The sequence below is a fragment of the Colias croceus genome, chromosome 9, assembly GCF_905220415.1.
Source record: "Colias croceus chromosome 9, ilColCroc2.1".
Classification (NCBI taxonomy): domain Eukaryota; kingdom Metazoa; phylum Arthropoda; class Insecta; order Lepidoptera; family Pieridae; genus Colias; species Colias croceus.
In genome coordinates, this window is record NC_059545.1 from 7,420,888 (window position 1) to 7,445,180 (window position 24,293).

At 32.6% G+C, this 24,293-nt stretch overlaps 4 protein-coding genes and 1 long non-coding RNA gene across 6 annotated transcripts; 3 read left to right on the plus strand and 2 right to left on the minus strand.

The window, feature by feature from the left end:
* Positions 1 to 2,758: 2,758 nt before the first annotated feature.
* On the plus strand, positions 2,759 to 6,545 carry LOC123694352 (cell division cycle protein 27 homolog). The gene is made up of 4 exons (XM_045639763.1): positions 2,759 to 2,936; positions 3,014 to 3,089; positions 3,252 to 3,399; positions 3,748 to 6,545. The coding sequence occupies exons 1-4, from the start codon at positions 2,913 to 2,915 to the stop codon at positions 5,612 to 5,614; spliced, it is 2,115 nt and encodes a 704-aa protein (XP_045495719.1). The 5' UTR covers positions 2,759 to 2,912; the 3' UTR covers positions 5,615 to 6,545.
* Positions 6,546 to 6,586: 41 nt separating this feature from the next.
* Positions 6,587 to 10,606, minus strand: LOC123694364 (nuclear receptor coactivator 5). Of its 2 annotated transcripts, none has more exons than XM_045639781.1 (8): positions 10,467 to 10,606; positions 10,102 to 10,378; positions 9,621 to 9,745; positions 9,005 to 9,160; positions 8,245 to 8,359; positions 7,934 to 8,133; positions 7,126 to 7,298; positions 6,587 to 6,945 (listed from the first exon to the last, which is right to left on the minus strand). In XM_045639781.1, exons 1-8 carry the CDS (start codon positions 10,471 to 10,473, stop codon positions 6,712 to 6,714), a joined length of 1,287 nt encoding a protein of 428 aa, XP_045495737.1. In that variant the 5' UTR covers positions 10,474 to 10,606; the 3' UTR covers positions 6,587 to 6,711. The 2 variants fall into 2 exon arrangements, with proteins under 2 accessions (XP_045495737.1, XP_045495738.1); XM_045639782.1 differs by having other exon boundaries at positions 9,005 to 9,157; positions 10,467 to 10,605.
* A 6,914-nt stretch (positions 10,607 to 17,520) lies between these two features.
* On the minus strand, positions 17,521 to 18,500 carry LOC123694393. Its single transcript, XR_006751800.1, has 2 exons — positions 18,139 to 18,500; positions 17,521 to 17,718 (listed from the first exon to the last, which is right to left on the minus strand). It is a non-coding gene; the product is annotated as an uncharacterized LOC123694393 (long non-coding RNA).
* A 3,300-nt stretch (positions 18,501 to 21,800) lies between these two features.
* LOC123694381 (mpv17-like protein 2) lies at positions 21,801 to 23,885 on the plus strand. Its single transcript, XM_045639807.1, has 2 exons — positions 21,801 to 21,918; positions 22,958 to 23,885. Exon 2 carries the CDS (start codon positions 22,967 to 22,969, stop codon positions 23,600 to 23,602), a length of 636 nt encoding a protein of 211 aa, XP_045495763.1. The 5' UTR covers positions 21,801 to 21,918; positions 22,958 to 22,966; the 3' UTR covers positions 23,603 to 23,885.
* LOC123694382 (mpv17-like protein 2) lies at positions 22,179 to 23,026 on the plus strand. The gene has a single exon (XM_045639808.1). It carries the CDS (start codon positions 22,249 to 22,251, stop codon positions 22,864 to 22,866), a length of 618 nt encoding a protein of 205 aa, XP_045495764.1. The 5' UTR covers positions 22,179 to 22,248; the 3' UTR covers positions 22,867 to 23,026.
* Positions 23,886 to 24,293: the final 408 nt, after the last annotated feature.

A 24,293-nucleotide genomic window follows, 5' to 3' on the forward strand; every position in this document is an offset into this window, starting at 1 on the left:
GCAAAATTTTTGGCGGGCGACATTTTGTCATAGATTAAAAATTTAAGATATGACATTGGGCATGAAATAAGTGTTGTTAGTAATATTTGCTGGCGTATATTTTTATAGTATAAAATAATAATCTAATATATAAAAATCAATGCCACTTTTCGTTGTAATTCCATAACTCGAGAACGGCTGAACCGATTTCGATAATTCTTTTTTTATTATATTCCTTGAAGTACGAGGATGGTTCTTATGTAGAGAAAACGTTAATATGTACCACGGGCGAAGCCGGGGCGGACCGCTAGTTTTACATATTTATAAAAGCATAGACTGGTTGTTAATTGAAAAAAGGTGAAATCATGAAATATGAAAATCAATTACTCAATCACCAATTTTTTTTTTGTTAATTGATTTTAATCAAGTTTTTAATTGATATTGTATAAGCTACTGACTTGAACGTGTAATTGAATTATTATTTATTTATCTGCACTAATATTATAAAGAGGAATACTTTGTTTGTTTGATGGATTGTAATTAATAGGCTCATAAACTACTGGACCGATTTTGATGAAAATAGAATGCCCATTTTTGGTACTGGTTTTTCTCATGCATCAAGACAACAATACTATTAAAAAAAATCTCGGCAATTTAGAGGCCTTCTTACCATCGGAAAATATATTTTGAACAGGGAATGTTTTGTAAAATCTAATAGGACATGTAATTGTTTAGATCCGTTATTATAGATTTAGTGTCCATTACCGGTTACCACGGTAACCAAGCGGTAACTTATTACATTTAAGGGTAAATAGCTAAATGTATTAATATCGATTATTGTTTTCATTGAATTACAAAAAAAATCAATTAACATAAAATCACTCTTTAAGGTATTGTTTATACACTGTAGGTTGTTTTAACAAAGATAGTGAAGTAAAATAATATAAATATGTATATGTAAAAAAAAATATTATTATGACATAGCTTGGTAGGTAACCAGTTATTTCTTATTTGTTTCTTTCTTCGAATATGTAGTGAAAAAATGATTCAAACAACAACAGCAACAACAACATGTTAACCGAATAAAAACTCAATTGGCATTTTTTAAGTATATATTTAGGTTTTCTTGAAATCCGTCCCGGAAGATTTCTGGTGCCTACCTACACTAGCCGATGAACAGATAGACTTTGTCTGAAAGCATAAGCTCTACGCATAGATTAAATATGTTAATCGAAAAATAACCTTTGGACGATAAAATGTTACCTAAATCACACATAAACCTAACTAAATCGGGGTTATTTAAGTTTTGAGGTTATTTCACATTTTTCTCAATATCTTGAAAACCCCTGTTTTTATCACAAAAAAATCAATTGGTAAAAATTTTTTGAATATCGAAGAACCCTCCAAAACCACTCTGGCATTGACGCAACACTGTACTGTGGTCCATACTTTCATGGGCATTCTCCTTTGGCACAGACAATCTTAAGACCCTGAGAAAGAACATAGGCTACTTTTTATTGCGAAATATGTGCCACGGGCGAAGCCGGGGCGGACCGCTAGTTCAGAGATAAGTAATTAATATTTTTTCTATTCAAGGTTTCCATGTCTGGGCCGTGAAGAAAGGGAAAAATTTTTTTTTTTTTCTAAAAAAAGGCTCAATTTGTAAGGAATAAAACTTCCCATAGCCCTGACTGAACCTAAAACACGAAAAAAATTAAATTATTCCATATGACGTCACTATTTACATCATCCTATATTAAATGCCAGATATTGTTAGCCCCGCGTAGTAAAGTCAGTTTATACCTAAAATAAATATTAAGTAAGTACAAAGACATCGCATAATCTATGACTGTCTAGCCGTCATTCGCGCGCCCCGCGCCGCCGCGCTTGGCGCACAGATTTTGTTCGTGGTGTCTGCTCCATATTAATATTATCTCAATGTCTTCGTGACGATTCGTTCGTAAATCGTATTTAGAAGTAAAACAAGTGTTGCCAATAAATTATGCATAAATTATCGAGACTACTAAAAAATAAGGCCATGCAGCGCCAGTAAGTTACTGCCATGCTGTTATAATTATCTAGGGAAAATAATTTTAATAAAATTTTAGTGCCAGTTTTTTTTCTACTATTTAGTATCAAAGTTTATCTAATGTAAATGATAAGTCTTCAACTAGATATAAACTGTAAAATAAAAAAATACGTGTGGTACTCGGGGACTGCCGCGGTAAAGGCGTAAAGCTATTCACTATTGCAAAGCATGCCTTCAAGCCACACCTCCGTGCCCGTCGGAGTGGGGAGCGTGAGGTTTTTCGTTACGCAATTTCTGGATTCAGTCCCCGCGCTCAAGGCCAGCGATAGAAGCTATTGCTTAAAAAAAACCATAAAGATTTATTATTATTGATCTTTTCAATTCCAATAATAAGAGTCAAGGGTTTAAAACGTTTTTTTTTCTTGTTCTTTAAAATTTTTGGAATTAATTGGCAGACTTTTCACAGAAGCAAAAAGAACTATTTATCGGGGAATACTTCAAAGTATGGCAACTTCGTAGTTCTACAAGACGTGTATCTATGGATTCCGAAAAAAAATAGCTTGTGAAATAATAAAGATAGGATAATTCATTATATTGCATTTAATTGATAAATAAATGTTTATTTAATATTTATTTGCTATTTCAAATAAAACAGATTTTTTTTAGATCTAAAAATAAATATTTTGCGCACCCTAAATTGTTAAATAATTTAATATCTACAATATTTTTAATCTATGTGACAGTTTGCACATAGACCACAGACATAGACAATCAACAAACTCGAAAAATGTCCGTCGCAGTCGTAGATGATACGTTTTTATTTTAATTTCATATTGTGTAACAAATGTGGCAAGCAATGTAAAATACTTTAACATTATACTGCTAAATTTTATACCAAACCAAAATGATTGTTCAAGAGCCCTTACAGGTAAGTGTTAACGAATATTTTCTTAACTGTCAAAGTATCTAACTATTAAGAAATATAAAATATTTTTATTCTCGCAGGTTATTGTCTGGGATTGCCTCAATAATTACGAATATGACAACGCTATATTTTTGGCTGAAAGATTACACGCTGAAGGTGAGTTATAATTTTCCAATAGTTATTGATCTTAGTTTGAAGTGAAAATGTTACATTATTGATTATGTTCAAACTTTGCATATGCATTGTACAATTTCTTGTTTAAATACTAATTGATTATTTAATCTTCGCTTCATTACTAATTGAACATTTAAATTGCAGTTGGTTCTGAGGAAACAGCCTTTCTACTTGGTACATGTTACTATAGAGCTGGAAGAGTTAATGAGACACAACATTTATTACAAAATATAACGCTTACATTACCGCAATCCCGTTTTCTTCTAGCAAAATGTTCTGTAGATCTCAAATCGTAAGTAATTTTTCATGTCCACTTGTTATAATTATGTATTTATTTAATTATAGTTTTCTTGTAGGAACATAGCTTTACCTTTAGTTAGGATAATTTCTCATTAAGTCAGTGTATCAATTAGTTATCTTTAAATGTATTTAAATTAAATAATCTATGCATAATGGAATAATTAATAAATTTAAACATTTATTTTAAGTTTCTTATCTAGATTATTCAAAAGTAAATGTTATGTTTACAAATATCTCTAACTTTTAGTTTCTTCAAGTACTTTAACCTTTAATCAGGCAAAATCATATTATCATAGCTTTCTTTGTAATTGGTAATTTTTATTTCTTATTTTATTTGCAGCTATAAAGATGCTGAAATTGCACTTGGAACAAATTTAGACATTGTTGCTTCTGAGTTTGGGGAACAAGCACCATATGCATTACAATTGCTTGCTAAAATCTATAGCATCACTGAAAGGAAAAGTAAAGCAGCTGAAGCACACCGGAAAGCTTTATCCCTCAATCCATTTATGTGGAAGTCCTTCGCTCAATTATGTAACATGGGGGAGAAAATAGAACCAAGCCAAGTGTTCCATATAAATCCCGAGTTTTCATTTGGCGTCTCCACATTAGTGAATCTAGTCAACAATTCAGAAAATATATCAATTGCTAATAGTAACATTCCTAATAATAATAGTATTAACACTAATGTTACACCAAATAATGTTTCCACACGCATGTCAATGACCATATCACCTAGTGTCACTCCGGAGCCACCGGCACCTGTTAAAAGTAAAATGCATAGCGTGTTCAGTGGTATGGCTCCGATACCATTTTCACCATCATTTGAAATGCTTCCAATACAATCACCTGTCTTGTATACGCCCACCCTTACGGACTCAAATGAACAAAAAGCTATCCCAAAAATTGTTAATTCTTTAAGAGCTCATGTAGGTCAACTTAAGGATGCAGTATTTAATCCTGGACCAAGATGTACTCTCGGCCCGGGTCCTAGAAGATCATCAAGACTTTTTAGCACTAATAATAGCAGTTATTCGGTGAAGGAAAATAATAAATCACCTAGCCGTAAGTTTGTAGCGCCCAAAAGTCCATCAAGGAAAAATAAACAGCGCACAGCTAAGAATGTTAAATCAAATGTTGAAACAAATGAAAGAAATAAGAGTATGGAAACTGCAACACCAACAATCACACCAAAGAATTCTAATGTTGTATCATTGTTAATTTTATTAAAAGAGCTTGGAGAGGCGTACAAGTCACTAGCATTTCTTGATTGTAAAAATGCCATAAAGCAATTTCAAGACATCCCCCCGAAACAGTTAGCATCCCCATGGGTGCAAACAATGATAGCTAAAGCTCACTATGAACTAGCTCAATATGAGCCTGCCGTAAAGATCTTCACTGAAATTCGTAAACTGTATCCCAACCGGACAGAAGGTATGGACATATTTAGTACCTGTTTATGGCACTTGCAAAAGGAAGCTCAATTGTCAGCATTAGCACAAGAACTTGTAGAATTAGATAGAAATAATGCAATTTCGTGGTTGGCTGCTGGTAACTGTTTCTCGTTACATAAAGAGAGGGAAACTGCCCTTAAATTTTTCAAAAGAGCAGTGCAAATTAACCCTGATGCTGCATACGCTCATGCCTTATTGGGCCATGAATATGCAGTTGCTGAAGAAACTGATAAAGCACTATCAAGCTTTAGGACTGCTGTTAGCATTGACCCTCGCAATTATGTAGCATGGTTTGGAATTGCCACTGTTTATGCTAGACAAGAGCGTTGGAAAGCATCTGAAGTTCATATTCGTCGTGCGTTAGCGATACATCCCTATTCTGGCGTTTTACGGTGTCAACTTGGTCTCGCACAGGCAGCATTAGGCAAAATGGACCGAGCCCTCGCAACGCTAGAAAGAGCTGTTGCACTTGACACAGAAAATCCATTATGTAGATTCCACAGAGCATCTGTATTATTAAGAGCGGGAAGACCACAAGACGCATTAGCTGATCTCCAACATTTAAAGGATATTGCACCCAGAGAATCTCTAGTTTACTATTTACTTGGAAAGGTTCATAATAAATTAGGCAATTCACATTTAGCGCTTATGCATTTTAGCTGGGCGACTGATTTAGATCCTAAAGGAACAGGTGGACATATAAAGGAAGGATTTGACCCTCTAAAACAAGAAGATAGTTCTGAGAGATCTTAAGTTGTCATAACTGGTAAAAAAAATATAATAATCGAGCCTACATCAAGGCTATAGATGTTGTATTCATGTTTGACTGAATATTGTATATAAGCACACACTGATCAATTTCCCAAATGTAATTAAAATCTTCCAAAGTTTTTTGGAAATTGGTTTGTGTGGAGGCAGTTAGTTGCTGTAGTAGTTAGGGTGTATGTGGATTTGTTTATATAGAGTAAGATTTGGATATTCCTAATATTAGTTTATCTGTATAGCTGTAACACGAAATAATAATTATATAAATATGGAAGATATGCTTGTTAAACACAAAGGGCCTTGATCTCAATGTGGTGTTTATAATTTGAATGTATTGTGTAAAATATAAATCATTTGACATTGCAATATATTTAATTGCCATGCTAATCCGCGAGTGTTTCTACTTTCTACTTATAACATAATTATGAAATTTTTGAAATTAAAGACGACTATTACTATCAATTGACAATAACCGCTGGCGGTATTCTCATAGGTTATTTATAATTAAATAAATCTCCCCTAAACTCTCGTACATAACATTAATGGCTTGTAATTTTTTGTAGTTTGACAAACTGTTATTTTGCAACACTGTCATAACTTGTAATCTAACATTATTGGACACGCCAAGATGTGTTAATAGTAACCATAAAGGGACATAGAGATCGATAAAGCATTGAACTGCGAGAAACATTTAAAGTATTTATACGCCGCAATGTTCATTGAGCTATTAGATATATTAGTTTGTTATGTACAGAAATAAGTAGGTTTTTAGTGAAGTCATTTTGTGTCGATATGAATGTACGAAAAAATTAAATAAAGCACTATTGTCTTGCAAATCACAATTCAACTGCTAGCTCTGTGAAAACATGTCTAGACCACCTATTAATGTATAAACGTATAAAAATCATATTAAAATAAACTGTGTTTCATTTTAATACTAGAACAGAAATAAAACAAATGTAATGGTACACTTATTTTTATTGTTTATTTTCTATAAGAAATACAATAAAATTGGATATTTTTCCAGTCTCTTACAATAGAAAGTTATTATAATATAACTTAAATTATTTCAATAAAAAATACATCTAAGTAAATTTCTGTAGGATAGAGTCCAATGCTTTTCTAACTGTTGGGTCGTTTAGTAATTTGCTTTGCTCAGGTTTTTGTGGCGTAGGGGGTTTTGGTTTTTCAACCTCTGCTTTCTTATCATTGAGTATGCTTAAAATCCTTTGTTGAAGATCAACTTGAGTCTTATTTGCGGGCGCCGCGGTTGTTAGTGGCTCGCCTAATTCGATCTTTACTTGCTGTTCTCGTTTTTCCTGAAAAATATTAGAAAGTTAAAACTTGACTCATTAGACCGTAAATTTTGTCTAATTAACTAACAGTAGGTAATAAATTAATTGTCACATTATTTATTCTTGGATTTTAATTCAATTAACAGCCATAACACAAATTATATTTCTCACTACCCAAAAAATTCTAACTAGCCATCAACATACCTGTAAATACTCAATAACTTTATCATACTGTAACACGGTTAACGTCCTGCCATCCGCCAGCTGGCCCAAGAGCGCATACACCGCTTCCCGACCGGACGGACCACCGCGTTGTACCTCTTGGAAGTTTCTAGATAATAACTGTAACGCGTCTTCTATTGGCATGTTACGGTGTTCTGGAAAAATAAGTTTTATATTTAACCATTTTTGAAGTGAAACTCCTTTATCGGGGTTGGAAAAAATTTAAGTATAACATTTTTTCGTTATGCGTGACATTTTTCCGTTACGCGTCATCTTTTTCTTGTCCCTACCACGCGTGTATCGACGTATTTCTGTAAAGTTGCATAATGCATATAGTAAATTATTTTTTTGAAAAATAAGATCATAAAGAAGTTTCACTTCTTACGTGTGTACACTAGTACACGCACACATTTTTTTTTAACATGGATTTTTTGATGATTTTTTTTGTGAATGGTGGAAAAGGAAAAGCTGTGTTTTGCATGTTAAGATAAAAAGCATCTTATCCATGTAACATAACATTGTGTTATTAGTAGTAGTATTTTTTTTTTGACATGGCCCAAAAACAAACCTTTTATAGTCAGTATTTAAACAGTCAATATATTATTGCTATTAAATATAATTATATAAAGTGCATTATGAAATGTAATTTTTTATGTACAGTTATTACCATAACTTCGGATTTCTGTTTCAAATTCAATTATGAAAGGTATGATTGTCTTAGTAGCATTTGTATTAATTCTGTTGTCTATAAAAATTTGCCTGAAATTATTGAACAAAAAATAAATCTCACCTTGCGGCAACCCATGCAAAATTGTTAAAGTTAGCGATCTATTCTCTTGGTTTTGTGGCATGACAAGAATAGCATAGAGGCAGCCTCGAGATGCAATGTTTCCGAGTACTTTACCAATAGGCACATCTTCCATGGGAAATAGTAGATCCACAACTATGCCCAGTCTTTTTAGACGACCCTCTATATATTCAGCGTATTCACTGGAATGCAGAAATATGAAATAATTTTTTTCTGGGTTTGAATTAGTTTCATGCTCAAAATATATAATTGTATGGAAATCAAATTCAAAAATTAACGCAAATAAAACTTACGTCAACATTTTTGATACGACAATAATTTCGCAGTCATTGCGCTCTGGTACAGGCAAATTTCTTGGATACTCTGGGAATCTTTCGAATCGTTCTCTCTCTGGCCATTCACCTCCAGCTAAAAATTATTCAAACATGTAAATGCCTATACTAATTACTATTATAGGTATATTATAAATACTCGGAGAAAATCACACACATCAAATGACTTGCATGAGTTATAGACCATTTTAATAATAAAAAAAAATTATTTCCCTCATTTATCTATAACATTATTCTTTGATTTATAGTAGTGTTATTAGATAGTGTTTGTAACCAATTTTTTTTACAATTTGACTTTTTTTTAATACTTTATGATAAGCATGTTGAACAAGATTGTTTCAGAAAGTACCTATATGAAATACTAGCTTTCCGCCCGCGGCTTCGCCCGCGTTTTCAAAGGAAAGCCCGCATAGTTCCCGTTCCCGAGGGATTTCCGGGATAAAACCTATCCTATCTCTCAAGTTGGATCGAACTACACATGGTGTGCGAATTTTATTATAATCGGTTAAGTGGTTTAGGAGTCCATTGAGGACAAACATTGTGACACGAGATTTATATATATTAAGATAATAATAAAACAACAAATATTCTTGTCACAGGTTATGCTATATGTTGCTAGAAGTTTGTTTTATTTTTTATTTAATAAATAAGTAAGCATACATAGCAAGTACTGAAATGTCTTTTCTTTCTTTCGTCTTTCTTCTAATGAAGGTTATTTTACCTCTAACTGGAGACCGATCTCGAAAGCCCGGTTGCCCCCTGCCTCTGCCCCTACCACGCGGTGCTCCTCTCCCCCTGCCCCTTGGGGGAAGGTCACGGGGCTCATTCCAGCCCTTATTGTATTTCTCTTCTTGATGTACTTCTTCATCTCTTGCTGCTTAAATAGTACATTCTTAATGAAGATTATAATATTATATAGCTCCGAAATTAAAAAATTACTATAAAAGCAGGTTTATGTATTAAAGTACCCTTGTTTGTAAAGTTCCGCCTATTTAGTATTTACCCTACATACTCTTTCCACTACTGGAGCTTTTTATTGTTAAATACAATAAGGAGATATATTTATATATCCTACTTATATTATAAATGCGAAAGTTTGTGAGGATGGATGTTAGTTACTCTTTCATGCAAATACTACTGAACCGATTACAATGAAATTTTGTATGGAAGTAGCTGAAGACACAGAATAAGACAAAGGCAGTAACAGGAACTGCCAAGTTTTTTTTTTTAAGTAGGCAAAGCTGCAAGCGTGAATCTCGTAGTCTGTATTTTACCAATCAGAATTTAAAACCTATCAGTCATTTGAAAATTCCACTTAATAAAATGTTTTCACTCACATTGATCACCGATATAGTTTCCATAGTTATCATACATGTCATCTTGGTTATCATCATCAACAGGTATGTTGTCAGAGAGAGCCACTGCTGGCGGTACTTCTGGCTGAATTACTTCAACTTCTCGTCTGCAAAGGATTGTTTTTAGTTTCAAAGCTAACCACTGATCATTTTAGCGTTACACAGGTACTGTGTATCAATTTGACACAGTCAAAACAATACATATGGATAATAAAATCAAAATGTACTAAGCACAAAAAATGTACACCTCTCAACAGCTGGATGTTCTATACAGTTTTACCAATATTATTTTATGCATCATCTATCCTGAATAAAATAAATATTATGTTTTATCACAGTATGATGCTCAGACAGGCTGCAAGTTACCTATAACATTCACTGGTTGGAATATATATTTTAGAATCGACTAAATGTTTGCGTGATCATTATCTAGTTAATTTCTTTCAAAGTTAAACTTTCTCACCTCTGTTCATTCTTCTGGACAGATCTAACTGTAATTTTTCTGCCTTGAAACATACTTCCATTAGCTTTATTAATTGCCTCTTGTGCACTTGATTCATTATGAAACTGCACAAATCCAAATACTCGGTTGACCACGATTCCATCGATTTGACCATATGCTATGAAATGATTGTATAAATCATCCACTTCCGTGTGATCTTCGCTTAACCCGCCAACATATATTCGTAGGTGAGCTGTAGACTTATCTTTCATAGCATTACGATCGAGGGTTAGATTCTCTGCAAAATGATGCATTCAACCGGTTAATATCACGATATTAGTTTATAACGAAATAAGCAATACAGCAGTAAAATACTCTATACAAACCTGACATTGTGATTGGTTTTTATATAACTTTTATTGAAAAAATATTCAGAAATAAGAAGATCGTTTCTTACATTTGTACGAAAACAATACAAAGCCGATATAATACCTATATATAAACGTCAAGAAAGTGAAGAAGTCAAGCTATCGTTTTGGTTTGGCTACCTATCGTTGGCTTTTGAGTTTTGATCATGCTATGGCAACTCAGAATTAATTCAAAAATCTATTTTTAAATCTGACCAGCGCCATCTGTACTTCAGCTTTTTGTACAAAAAATTGAGTTTTTCTACACTAAAATATTTAGCCATTATTTGGGGAGTTTACTACGAGGTCACTAGTAAATAAAAATAATTTACGACAAATGAGAAACAATCTATCACTAAATGCAATTTAAAAGACATGAAATGAAACTTTGTGGCGATTTTTTTCATTTCCATAACGTATATTATAATGTTTTTTTTACAAGTGTCAATTATTAGAAAGGGGAAAATGTTATTTTGTATAATGGCAACACTTGTAGATAAATTGCAAATGGCGAATGTGTCTTGTTTGCACAACATCGTGTTTTGCTCTTGCGCATTTTCTTTTTTGCAATAAGTTCTGGTGGTTTTTCGTGTGTCTCTCCGCGTTGAGTTGAACAATCGTTCCTCCGTGTTGCTGTGCCGCGTAAAACACTGCTTCGTACGTCCGCGTTGAGTTGACAACCGTCCTCCGTCGTCGTTTCGAAAGAACAAGAACTTGTGAAGTTACTGTGAGCATAGGCCAGTTTGGACCCATAATTGTGAACAGTAAACTGCAACTGTGAAATTCCTGTGAGCATAGGCCAGTTTGGACCCATAATTGTGAACAGTGAACTGCAATCATGTCACAGAAATCTTGCTGTGTACCTGGATGTCCAGTGACTTTAGATGATGGCAAGTACCTATTATAGCTACATAAATACAGACCAAATTGAGTCGTTAAAATACCAGGTTAGACTACCTCCGTGGTGTAGCGGTTAGAGCCTAGGACTCTTAAACTAGAGGTTGTGGCTTTGAATTTGGTACGGACCAACAACATGTTTATTTGTGATGTTGCTACGAGCTGGCTAAGACAAGAGAACCTGATGACCCTGTTTCCTAAAAGTTGCACAATCCATGCTTTAACATATAAATAGCCATTCCGTTGACTCACCTTTCTTCGGTCAGGTCAGTGGGTTATTTTTGGGGTATTTAAATATGTCATTTTACTAATAGGTACTGCATGTAATAATAATTTGCATTTATTTATTTGAAATAATTTCATTATTTCATTCTCAGGTATGCCTCTACATCGATTTCCGCATCCCGAAACAAATGCAGACAAGTTCAAAACTTGGATTTCCAACATCGGTGGAGAAATAAAATCATCTGACCCTATTTCTGTCTATAACAATAGACGTGTTTGTCGTAAACATTTTGAAAATATCCATTTATATCCAAAGAACAGACTATGCAAATTGGCAATTCCTGTTCTGCACATACCAGGTAATAATATAAAAATTATATAAACTATCCTATCTCTCAAGTTGGATCGAACTGCACATGGTGTGCAAATTTTATTATAATCGGTTAAGTGGTTAAGGAGTCCGTTGAGGACAAACATTCTGACACGAGATTTATATATATTAAGAAGAAGATATCACTAAGCAAATTGGTTCAGTAGTTAAGGCGTGATTGAGTAACAGACAGACAGACAGACAGAGTTACTTTCGCATTTATAATATTAGTATGGATTATGTCAATATTGCCTAAAACTAAGATAAATTTATATTTTCAGGTCTAGGAGAACACCTTGTTGAAGACAAACCAATGGAGCATATCCAACCTGCCACATCAGGTTCTCAAAAGTTTCAGGCAGATAGTCTAATGTCAGGTTAGTATCTTTCTCCGCTGAATATACTAATCATAGCTTTGAGTCACAAAGTCCTGCTTTTACTCTAGATTCTAAAATAACTGGACCAAATAGTTTTGCAATATTAAATAGAGTCCCTTTATAATTTCTTCATACAATGCATCATCGATGCTACAGAGTCAAAAATCTCATATAACGCACTTTTATGTAAGCATAAGATGATTAAACTACAGTCCAGGCGCACTCTTCTTTCGGCAATGTTCCTGCACGGTCTTTGTCATAACAAATATAAGTGTACAGCCTTGATCAACAGCATAGGCTACATACATACTAGTGCGTGCGCGCAGGCTGTACTACACCGCGAGGTGCCGGACAAATACCGGTGCACGTGCACCTTTGCGCAAAATGCTAGAATCCAACAATAGTAAATTTATGAATACCAATATATTTCCGCTAACTACAAACAGACTTCGAAGTTCAGTCTTTGAGACATTGTCAAATACAACTTTAGTAACAACATAAACACTTGCAAATTTCTATAACTTCAACATTTTAATTTTAGTAATCTTTGGAAAATGTAGTTGGTTCAGCATTAACCTAATGTATTTTTTTTTACACAATGTAATTATCACTAAATGCTTCACTGTTTGTAATCCCAAATAAATAAAATATAGTAATAAATTTATAGTACCCTAAAACTTTGAATAAAAAGGCTCCACAGGGTTCTGCTAGTTATTATATTAGCAATTTTAATACCCCTGCAATGTGCTACTTAGATATTAACTTAAAATAAGATATATTTATATTTTCAGGTCTACAAGAACACCTCGTTGAAGACAAATCTACGGAACATATCCAACCTGCTACATCAGATTCTCAAAAGATTCAGGCAGATAATCTAATATCAGGTTAGTACCTTTCTCTACTGAACATAGTTATCAAAGCTTTACGACAACGCTTTGCCAGCCCCCCCTGCATGACGCCGCGATAAAACGTTTTAACAATTTGGGAATTTCTTTAGACTTCATGGGACCTATAGTTCAGGATCCATCGAATAAATATTTGAGAACCATCGAATCAAAAAATTTTATCCTTGTTACCTATGTTAGCTACCGCAATCGAGAGTTTCGTACAGGAAATTATTGGTCGTCTCATCAAAATAAAGCTACTAACGGAAAATTAGCTTGATAGTAATCACTTGCAAAAATGGGCGATGGATCCTGAACTACTACACATTGACGGTAGCATAAAATAATAAATTAAAATTTATTTTTCAGGACCAGGACAGATTAACGAGGAGACACAAAGAGAACCAAAACAATTTAAAGTGCTTAATTCCAAATGCAGTAAGCTGCAAAAGAAAATACGCTTAAAAGGTATGACTTAAATAATAAAGAATTATATAGGGTGATTGGAAGGAAATTATTCAATTTTGACGCTAATTGTCCAAAAATAGTGTTACAGAAAATAGTTGTTAGACTGTTTATAATATCATATTTTTGGCTATCAAGACAAGAACTTGAACAAAAAAAAACAACTAAAGCATTTATTATATAAGCTAAACGTTCAAATATGAAAAATGTTTATTCTCTTTAAACTTACACAAATAAAATTATTATAATGTACTTTACAGATATGGGTGTATCTTTGGCGCAACACCAAGAATATAAAAAGCTTCTCAAGCAATTGAAAAAGTCTGAGAAGACAAAGGCTGCTTTTAAAAATAAATATATCCTGGCCAAAAAAATTACAAAAACAGCAGCTTTTGGCATCATTTCAAAGAAAATGTCATCAACTGCAAAGATATTTTGCCAAATGCAAGTCACACAAAGTGGGAAGAAAAAACGTGGAAGAAGATTCACATTGGATGAAAAAATATTAGCATTGTCTTTGTACAAACCATCACCAAAATCATATAGATTACTGAGCAAATTGTGTGTGCTACCTAGCAGGAGAACCCTACAAAATTTGCTGTCCAAAATTTCATTGACAACTGGAATTAATAACATTATTTTTGAACATTTAAAAAAGAAAGTTAATAAGATGCCCGAATCTCATAAATATTGTGCGTTATTATTTGACGAGATGGCAATCGGACCAGGTGTGTCATATGACAAAAAAAATTGCAAGTTGACTGGGTTTGTAGATGATGGTAAAACATGCACTACTGAGTATTGTGATCATGTTTTGGTGTTTATGATCAGAGGAGTCATAAAAAAATATAAGCAACCCCTGGCTTTTTATTATTGCAGTGGAAGCACAAAGGCGGTTGATTTAAAAAACCAAATAAAAACAGTGGTCGAAAAAGTTCACGAAACGGGCCTAAAAATTTGTGCAACTGTTTGCGATCAAGGTGCCTCCAACATTGCAGCGATCAACAAATTAAAAAATGAAACAAAGCAAAAATACCTACGAAATGGACAAGAAATCAAAGAAGACTTTTTCGAAGTGGGCGATATAAAAATATATCATATTTTTGATCCACCACATCTGATAAAAGGGGTCAGAAATAATTTAATCTCTAAAAATTTAAAATTCAATATGAAGGGCAAGGAATGCATCGCAAAATGGGACCACATTGTGGCCTTGTACAATAGAGCCCCTGGGTATAAAGGCGTCAGGCTGGTGCCAAAATTAACAGCCCAACACGTGTTGCCGGACAAAATCCCGAAGATGAGGGTAAAACACTGCACCCAAGTATTCAGCAAGTCTGTTGGAGTAGCTATTGGATTCATGGCAGGTAATTATCATTTTAATACATATTAAACATTAATCTAATGCTATCTTCTGATTGCCGTGTGGTTGTGGCTTAGAATCATTATCATTAGCCAATAATCCACTGCTGGGCACGGTCCCGAAAGTGATCATACCTTTTAGGGTCTAGCTATAATCTCCACGCAGTAAGGGTGTTAAGTAGAACACAGCTGTTACGATAAATATTGAAAGACATAGGGTAGATCTACTTTGAATCGGACACACGGTAAAACGTAGAATGATACATCACAATTCTTCCTGTGGGTGTCGTACGAAAAGAGTGTAATCATTTAACCTACTGAACTGGTTTGTAATAAACTGATTTCTTTATTCCATAGAAAAATATGTTACCCCTAATAAACATGCATACTTACTATCTATATCATTATTTATAGTAGGTACTTGTACACCTGTTGGTCTTCCTAATAAAGTTAAATAAAAAATAAATCTCTTAGAGATAATTATGCTTGACTTTTATATATGTCTAAACTGATATTGTATAATTATGTCTGTGAATATAAAGAGTTTACCTACAAAATACATCTATCAGTTGAGTTCATCACATAAAAATCGGATTTTAGTTCTCTCAGAACCTTTCTTATAAGCTTTTTAAGTTGATTATTGATTCCATTCCAAAACAGCGACCTCCAATGCTTACGTAAAGTAGTTCAAAATTATTATATAAATATTTTTGTTTCATTACAGAATCGGGGGCAACTGACAAAGATTGCTTGGACACAGCAGATTTGCTGATGTTATTCGACGACCTTTTTGACAGTGTCAATGGCAGTTACAGCCAAGTGAGGGAAGGAAAAATCTATAGGTCTGCAGTAACTCCAACCTCACCTCACCACAAATTGTGGAACGAAAGTTTGCCTATTCTAAAATCAATGAAATTTATAAATGGATATAATCAAGGAGTAGTGCCTTCCTTATCTAGCTGGGTCAAAACTATAGAGGGGTTTAAAGCAGTTGCCAAACATTTAAGCTCTAAAGGTATAAATTCACTATTGCTGCGCAACTTTAATCAGGATGCTTTGGAGAATTTTTTTGGGGCAATTCGAGCTCATGGTTGTAGCAATATTATGCCTACTTCATCTGCATTTGAAGCAGCTTACAAAACATTGTTAGTTAATAATATTTCATCTTCACATTCAGTTGGTTCAAACTGTGAAAAAGACGACAGTGTATGTTTGCAATCATTAAAACATTTTTTAATGAAACCTGTCGACAACATGATATCAGCTGAATGTGAAGATGAAATTAATAATGATCATTTATGTATAGAGTATATAAATACAGATAAATTAATAATGAGCAAAACTCCCGAACATGTTGAGAGAAGCGCAGCAATAGGATATTGTAGTGGATGGATAGCACGACTTGCAAAAAAAAATTTATATAAAAACTGCGGCATTTGCACAGTTAATATGGAAGAAAAGGAATTACAAACTTTCCACAAATTTATTAAAATGAAAGAATATGAGGGTAAAAACTGGTTGTGCTATCCTACAAGAGCATTGTTTGATTTTTTTGCCCAAGTAGAACATATTTGTATAGAAATTCTCAAAGAAAATGCAAATAAAAAAAATTTATTAAATTATATAAAGCTGATAGTCAGTGTGAACATTTGTACTAACACCTTTTTAACTTGCACAAGACACAAGGAGGCATTGTGTGAGTACATTATAAATAAAAGTACAATGTTCTTTATCCATGCTTGGTGCAAAGAAATCAACAATATTCTCACTGGCAAAGTTACCTTTTGGGATAATAATGACCCTATGAAAGTTAAAGCAAACAGGCACTACTTGAAAAATAAAGGAAGGAAGAGGAAAAGGCAAAATGATATCACATTAAATGTATAATTTTGTTGATTATTTGCAATAAATTATTTAAAAATACTGGTTTCTTTATTACTTCTCATTTCTTTAGTGGAACTTCTCGGTTGTGGCCAATTTTTTTCAGTTTTTTTGTTGCATACGTATTTATATTTAATTTTTTGCATAAAAGCCATTAAGTTTTAATTTGGCGTCAGAATCGAGATTTTCCACCATGAATACCAATTACCAAGTACCAAACAGAAATGTATAGAATATAGAATAGATACGTACGTAGTGCGTATAGCTATATAGATTTCAAAAGTTTCGGCAGCTGGAAATGAGATGGCAGTGCATTCAAGTTTAAAAAAAAATGGCTGACTTGCCTGTCTATGTCCGTATATACATAGTAGTCTTTGGTTTTGATACTCTTTGGTTTTGACTGGTTATGACCGTAGACAGAGAAACTAATAGACAAAGGTACTCTGTAACCGCGACTGAGACAAAGATAGTTTGTCAATGTATAAGTTGAATGTTGCCACAGTATCCGAGCTCCCGGATGTTTTGGAAAGGGTAAATATTTTTAGGAGCAATTAAATAAAACCAGTTATGAGATTTTTCTTTTGTCTTTATAATCAATTTAGTAGATACAAAAAAATATAAGCAGATTGATTATTGATGACGAAACAATGTTAATTTCGTGAACACATTTCTTACTTTTTCATTGGCTTGTTCATATTTTACAATATTTTGTGAGAATCCAATCTTTTCTCCCACTTCGATCCATTAATTACGTAGGTCTGGATCATCTGGAAACAAATCGATAAACATAGGTTAATAATAATTAATGCTCGCAGGTAGTTCAGGTTCTCTAAAATTATAAGTGTAATTTTATGTCAATCACAATTATTACTATGAGAAATAATAAATTAAAATATGTTTTCGATGCCGAAGTCTTCCCGAAACACTGGGTTATTATGGGATTTCATATTCATTTACTTTCGAGTTTCGCCATATTGTTAAATCAATATTTTTTTATTGATGATCGGGGTATTATTTTTCCCGACACTGGCAACACTTACTTGTTGATGTTTATAGGTTATTGAATGTAAAAATCGATATTACGCTAATATTTTCCTTGTTTTAACGCGACTTGTTGTTACTTTAGGCTAAAGTATAAATAATCATCACTGAGAAACTATAAATAAGGACAATAAAGTCGTACTTACGCGTGAAAAGACACACCGGCAATTTTCTTCTCACTATCGCTTATACATGCAATAACACGACAACGCACCATTCTATTTACTTCGATGTCTATATTAAGATAATTTCACCGTCTTTTCAATGTACTCGTATCGATTTTTTACTAAATAATATCCAAAATTCGAACACCAAGCACGATGAAGGCACGAACTGTCAAAGTTTGTTTCGCAACTCAAGTTGCGGATCTTGAAAAACAGGTTACACACTAAGGGACAAAAAATTGGGTATTTGTGTCTTTGTCTTATGCATTTGTTATGGTATTTTCGCTCTCTTTCTTGTGTAAGTGAGAAAGGTATCGTCATTGGGTCTATTAGTTACTCTGTCTACGGTTTTGACCAATGAGTTTTGACAAGACTCACAAGTCACAGACAAGACTCAAGCACAGATTAGGTAAGTATTATTTACTATACAGTTTAAAAGACTCAACTACTGTTTGGTTGGCCCTGCTTGGCCCCCCCATTCAAAATTATTAATATTTTTTTCCATTATTAGTAATTTATAAACATTTTATTATCGTTTGTTGAAGTGAAACTTCTCTATCGGGGTTGGAAAAAATTAGTGTAACATTTTTTCGTTACGCGCCATCTTTTTCTTATCCCTACCACGCGTGATTCGACGTATTTCAGTAAAATTGCATATTATAGTAAATTATTTTTTGAAAAATAAGGTCATAAAGAAGTTTCACTTCTTACGTGTGTACACTAGTACACGCCATTGAGATATACATATGGAGACGACACCGCCTACATCACTTATGTTCCGCTCAACATACGCCATATGGCGTGACTGCACGCTTATTTTTTATTTGTTTTAAAGTGAAACGCATCAAATATGCCTTCGTGTGTGTTACGATATTGCACAAATAATACGGAAAAGTGCAAAGGAATAACTTTCATCGGTAAGTACCTAACTAGATAGTAATTTTTAAAACTTAGTTAGACCAAAAAAATAATGGAGCACAGATTTTGGTGTCTCCTCCATTCGTAGTAATATTATCTCAATGGTACACGCACACATTTTTTCTTCAATAAATAACGTTTGTTCGAACATTTAATTGTCGTTTTATTGTATAATTTGCAATTTTTAATTATGTCGAATTCGAAATATAATCCCGAATATAATTATTGAATGGGAATACAAAACACTTGCCAAACATAACTGAACATAACAAGAGCGCGTGTGTATGAACATTGAACGCATGTATTGAATTATGCTATACCACTGCACCGGACCGGATCTTACATAATATTTTTGTAGTATAAGCTGGATCGGTTTGTACTTTTTAGTGGCAGACCGCAGAATCGGACGTCAACTTCAGCAAGATTTGGTTTTTATACCGTGTCTTGAAACTGAATACATTTTTCAACTCATTCATTGAAATACCGATACAACTAAAACCGAATCCTGCAAAAACCGATACGGTAGAGAAACACACGAAACCATGTGAACGTAACGTTAGATTGTATAGGTAAACCAGAATCTGATGGCAATTAGGGAAATCAAAATTTTGAGTGTGCAACCCTAGGGAAAATGGACTGAACGATCTTGATACTGCTTATTTTTTATTTTGTCCTCAGTATCATTAGTCACATTACATAAGTGGACAATACTGTACTTAATAATGAGATATCCACTTAATATTATGTAGGTACATACTTACATGTAAAATATACAATTATGTATACATATTATTATTTACACATACCTACCTAATTACCTATATTTGTATATTAATTACCAGTATGCCATGTGAAAATATCGATATAATGATAATGTAGATCAAAACTGCTTATAATTTTTTATAAAATAAAATAAAATTATGTTTATTTTCGTAAGTATTAACAGATACACACATTATAAAATTGACTTGGACAGCTTGGACTTGACGAATAGCCGTATTGGAAACTCCTGTAATAAGTTTTCATAAAATTATATATTCTAATCAACAAACAATTTTTAGTCACCTACATATAATATTTTTTAATTTAAAGTATCAAAACGGGTAAGTCCAGTTTACCAATAAAATTTTCAAAATTGAAAATTGTGATGTGTTTGACCCTTCTTCATCGAATGTTTTTCTATACAAATTATAAACAACACCTCTTGCTTGTGATTGCAGCGGCTTTTTCGACATTTTCGAAGATTTTTTAGACAAAATCCTAAAAATTATTCATCAACTGCAAAAAAGACAAATAATTTGACAACCAATTTGATAGTTGTCAAATAAATTGCCACATAAAAATCTTTTATTTCTTAAATATAAATATGCCATCAGATTCTGGTAGACCTATAACACAGATTGAATTTATCCCGTGAGATTCAAATCTGTCGAGAATTGATTGATTTGTTTACTATTTAACGCATTTAAATAAAATTAGATTGATTTCGTACATTGTTATAAGGCAGTTTTATGCAGTTATTGGCGTAATATTGCATTATTCCTTAAGTGCTTGATGGTTAAGGACTTTCCGCAGCTTAAAGTCTTAATTTTAAATATTTTTACCGATACAATTCATGAGATACTGCCACAGATATATAAACATAACTTGAAGGATACTGCAAAGGCAAACGAAATTCATGGTCACCCTAACTACCATTTTAACTTCTATGAGGGGTTGGCGGTCAGCGAAAATTCAGCTATTCGCGCCTTACGTGAGGGGTGAGGGGGTCCACGTTTAGTATGGAATTAACGTTCTCGAAACTAAAAATCGTAAGCGCCATTCACATTTTTATCAAAAAGTGAATGAAAATATTTAGTATTTTTTAAATTTAAAACAGTCACGAAATCGAGAAGGTACGGTCTATGTATTTGTGATTTTATACGAGTTATTATCGTAAAATACTGTTGTAATGAGCATTTATTTGCTATTTTAGAGGTAACTTCAGGATTTTTTTTATCGAGCAAATTTTTTCCAATCGTGTTTTGGAAACAGTCATTACACATACGTTCTGTAATACATATTAGTAATACATAGTAATACATAGTAATACATATTGAAATTTCAGTGCAAAAAAACCTCAATATTTTCAATTATAGCTCATATTATATTTATATATATTATATTATATTTATTTATTTATTTACACTTTATTGATAATATGTTAGTTATTATTATGTTAGTTGAGTCGGCACACAGAACAGTAAGAACAAAGATAAATTCCCGACTCCCATTGGGAAACCTCTCTTTTCCGGTTACAGACCGGGTCGTACCGATTTTGGTTAACTAATAACTTCTGCTTTTATGAAAATAGCAACGAAAACTTATAAAAAATACTAAATACCAAATCTAATTTTATCAAAACAAATATTTTGTATAAACATTACTTGCTCTGTGATTTTGTGGGTACACCGTCTAGTAAGAGTCTAGTTAATAGTATAATACATATAATTTATATAACCACAACGTAATAAGACGTAGTAACTTTATTAAGGTACCTAACTAAGATTTTTATGTTAAAAAAAACACAACTAAAATATTATGGTAGGTAGTCAACTTGTCTATGTTGAGTATATATTTTTTTGATCTAGCTGGATGATGGATCACAGATCTAGTTGTGCTAGATCTGTGAGCTGGATCTATCTTTGATCTATCTGACACTTGACAGGCGACAGCAGCAGCTGATATTGGCTGAAATTGGTCCCTAGAATTTGTAGTTTATTTTTTCACGTTAAATTTTTAGGTTAGGTTATGTATTTTTGTGAAGTGTGGGCAAAAAAGCAATACATATATTAATTAAATACTGTAAGTATTATGTTAAAGTGATATCAAAGTATTTTATATTGATTTTTATTTAAGTATAATGATTTATTTATATTATTTATTTATTTGGTCAAATACCTATCTATATTTATCTACGAAATGTAGTCACAAGATTAGAATGGGTGTATTTATATAATAAATATATACTTATGCGTCTTTCGAAATTTATCAACTTTAGAAATAGCCTTCTTAATTTATAATTAAGTACTGTTGATTTTAAGTAGTATATTTGCGGCCCTATTATTTATTTGTGATCAATTAAAATAATATATAGTTAATTTTTGAAGGAATTACCTTTGATGAAGATATTCAATGACTCTTAGAAGATTTTTTCATAATGGATATAAGATTTACAAGTTGGCAATAAATAGAGCATTCAGTAGCAAGAATTTATTTTATACAAATGTTTTCCTTTCCATTGGAATATCCACTACTGGAGATTTCTTAGAACAATGTTTTGAATTGTACACTAAAGAAATAGATAAATTAGACCATGCAAGAACAGCCCAAATGGCATTTTCTGGTTTGACTGCTGGTGTTATATGCCACAATTGGTACATTTTTCTTGACAAAATTATCATTGGCCGCACATTTGATATGGTCATCAAAAAGTTACTGCTCGACCAGTTCATTTGTTCCCCCATAGTTATTATGTCATTCTTTGCCACTGTTGCTATTTTTGAAGAAAATCCATTCGAGAATTTCACAGATGAAGTGAGAGATAAGTTTTGGATCTTATATAAGGCCGAGTGGTATGTGTGGCCTCCAGCACAGATTATAAACTTCTATTTTTTGCCCACTAAATATAGAGTATTGTATGACAACACCATTTCATTGGGCTATGATATCTATACCTCTCATATAAAACATAGTAAATCAATCAAACATTCACATAAGGAGCATAAAGATGATAAAGCAGATAAGACATAGAATTATGCATGTTGTAAAATAAAAATAAAAAATTTCATTAACAACTGTTTTTATTTTAACCTTATTCATGTTAATTTCATTTTATTTCCAGATACATACAATGCAAGCCATAGGTGTTACTTGGAGAAAAATAGCAACAAACATACGGAAATCCAGTTCAATTACAAGGTTAAGGAATATAGGGACGGTTGCTTTCAGTAATAAATATTTGCTGTACACAAATGTGACCATTTCTATAAGTTTATCTGCAGTGGGTGATTTATTAGAACAGACCTATGAAGTGTATACAGAAGATATGGATAAATATGACTTCAAACGGACTTTGCATATGGGATTCTCTGGTGCGGCCGTAGGAGTGCTGTGTCACCACTGGTATAAAGTGCTAGATAGGTTTATTATAGGCAAGACTACAGACATGGTGATAAAGAAACTACTTTTAGACCAAGTGATATTCTCTCCAATAATGATAGTCACATTTTTTGGAAGCTTAGCCCTGTTAGAAGATAATCCTGTAGATAATTTTAAAGACGAAGTAAAAGATAAATTTGTCACACTTTACAAAGCGGAGTGGATGGTGTGGCCGCCGGCACAAATAATTAACTTTTATTTCCTGCCAACTAGATTTAGAGTTTTATACGATAATACAATATCTCTAGGATATGACATTTATACCTCACAAGTCAAGCATGGCAAAAATTTTAGAAGTAATAATGCTACTGACAAAAAATTGTCTTGATGTTCAATGAATTGTTAGTTAATTAATTATTATTATTTAATTGTTTACTAAATGTAATTACTTTGTACATTGTTCTCAATGGCACATTATTGTGATAATGTCATAATAGTCAATTGCTAGGGATGTAAATAAATATTATTAAGAACTATAGCTCAGCTGCTGTGATCATGTACAATATATTTTATATTTTCAATAATAGATATTTGTTACTAAGATATGAAATATCAAATATTGTTACAATAGATAGGTACATATCAAATATACAAACTAATTAATTGTTAAATGTAGTTTTATTTTGTGTTTAAATGTATGAAAATTATATAATATAATTATGTAAGTATGTATATAAATTTAAATTATTTTTTAATCAAATTTTCATTATTTTACTGATGTTTGGTTTGAAGTTTTAATGTCCAAGTTATATGTTTCCAATTATAAAAAATCATTCATATACATAATTTGAATCTATACATATAATAAATCTGTAGAAGGGTCAATTCTGTACATTGAAAATATTGAAAAAATAACTAGCAGGGGGTGTTACTGGATCGATACCAAACCCAAATATGTGATTAAAAAAATTTTTGTCTGTCTGTCTGTCTGTCTGTCTGTCTATCTGTCTGTCTGTATGTGAAGACATCACGTGAAAACTACCGGTTCGATTTCGATGAAACTTGGTATAATTATACCT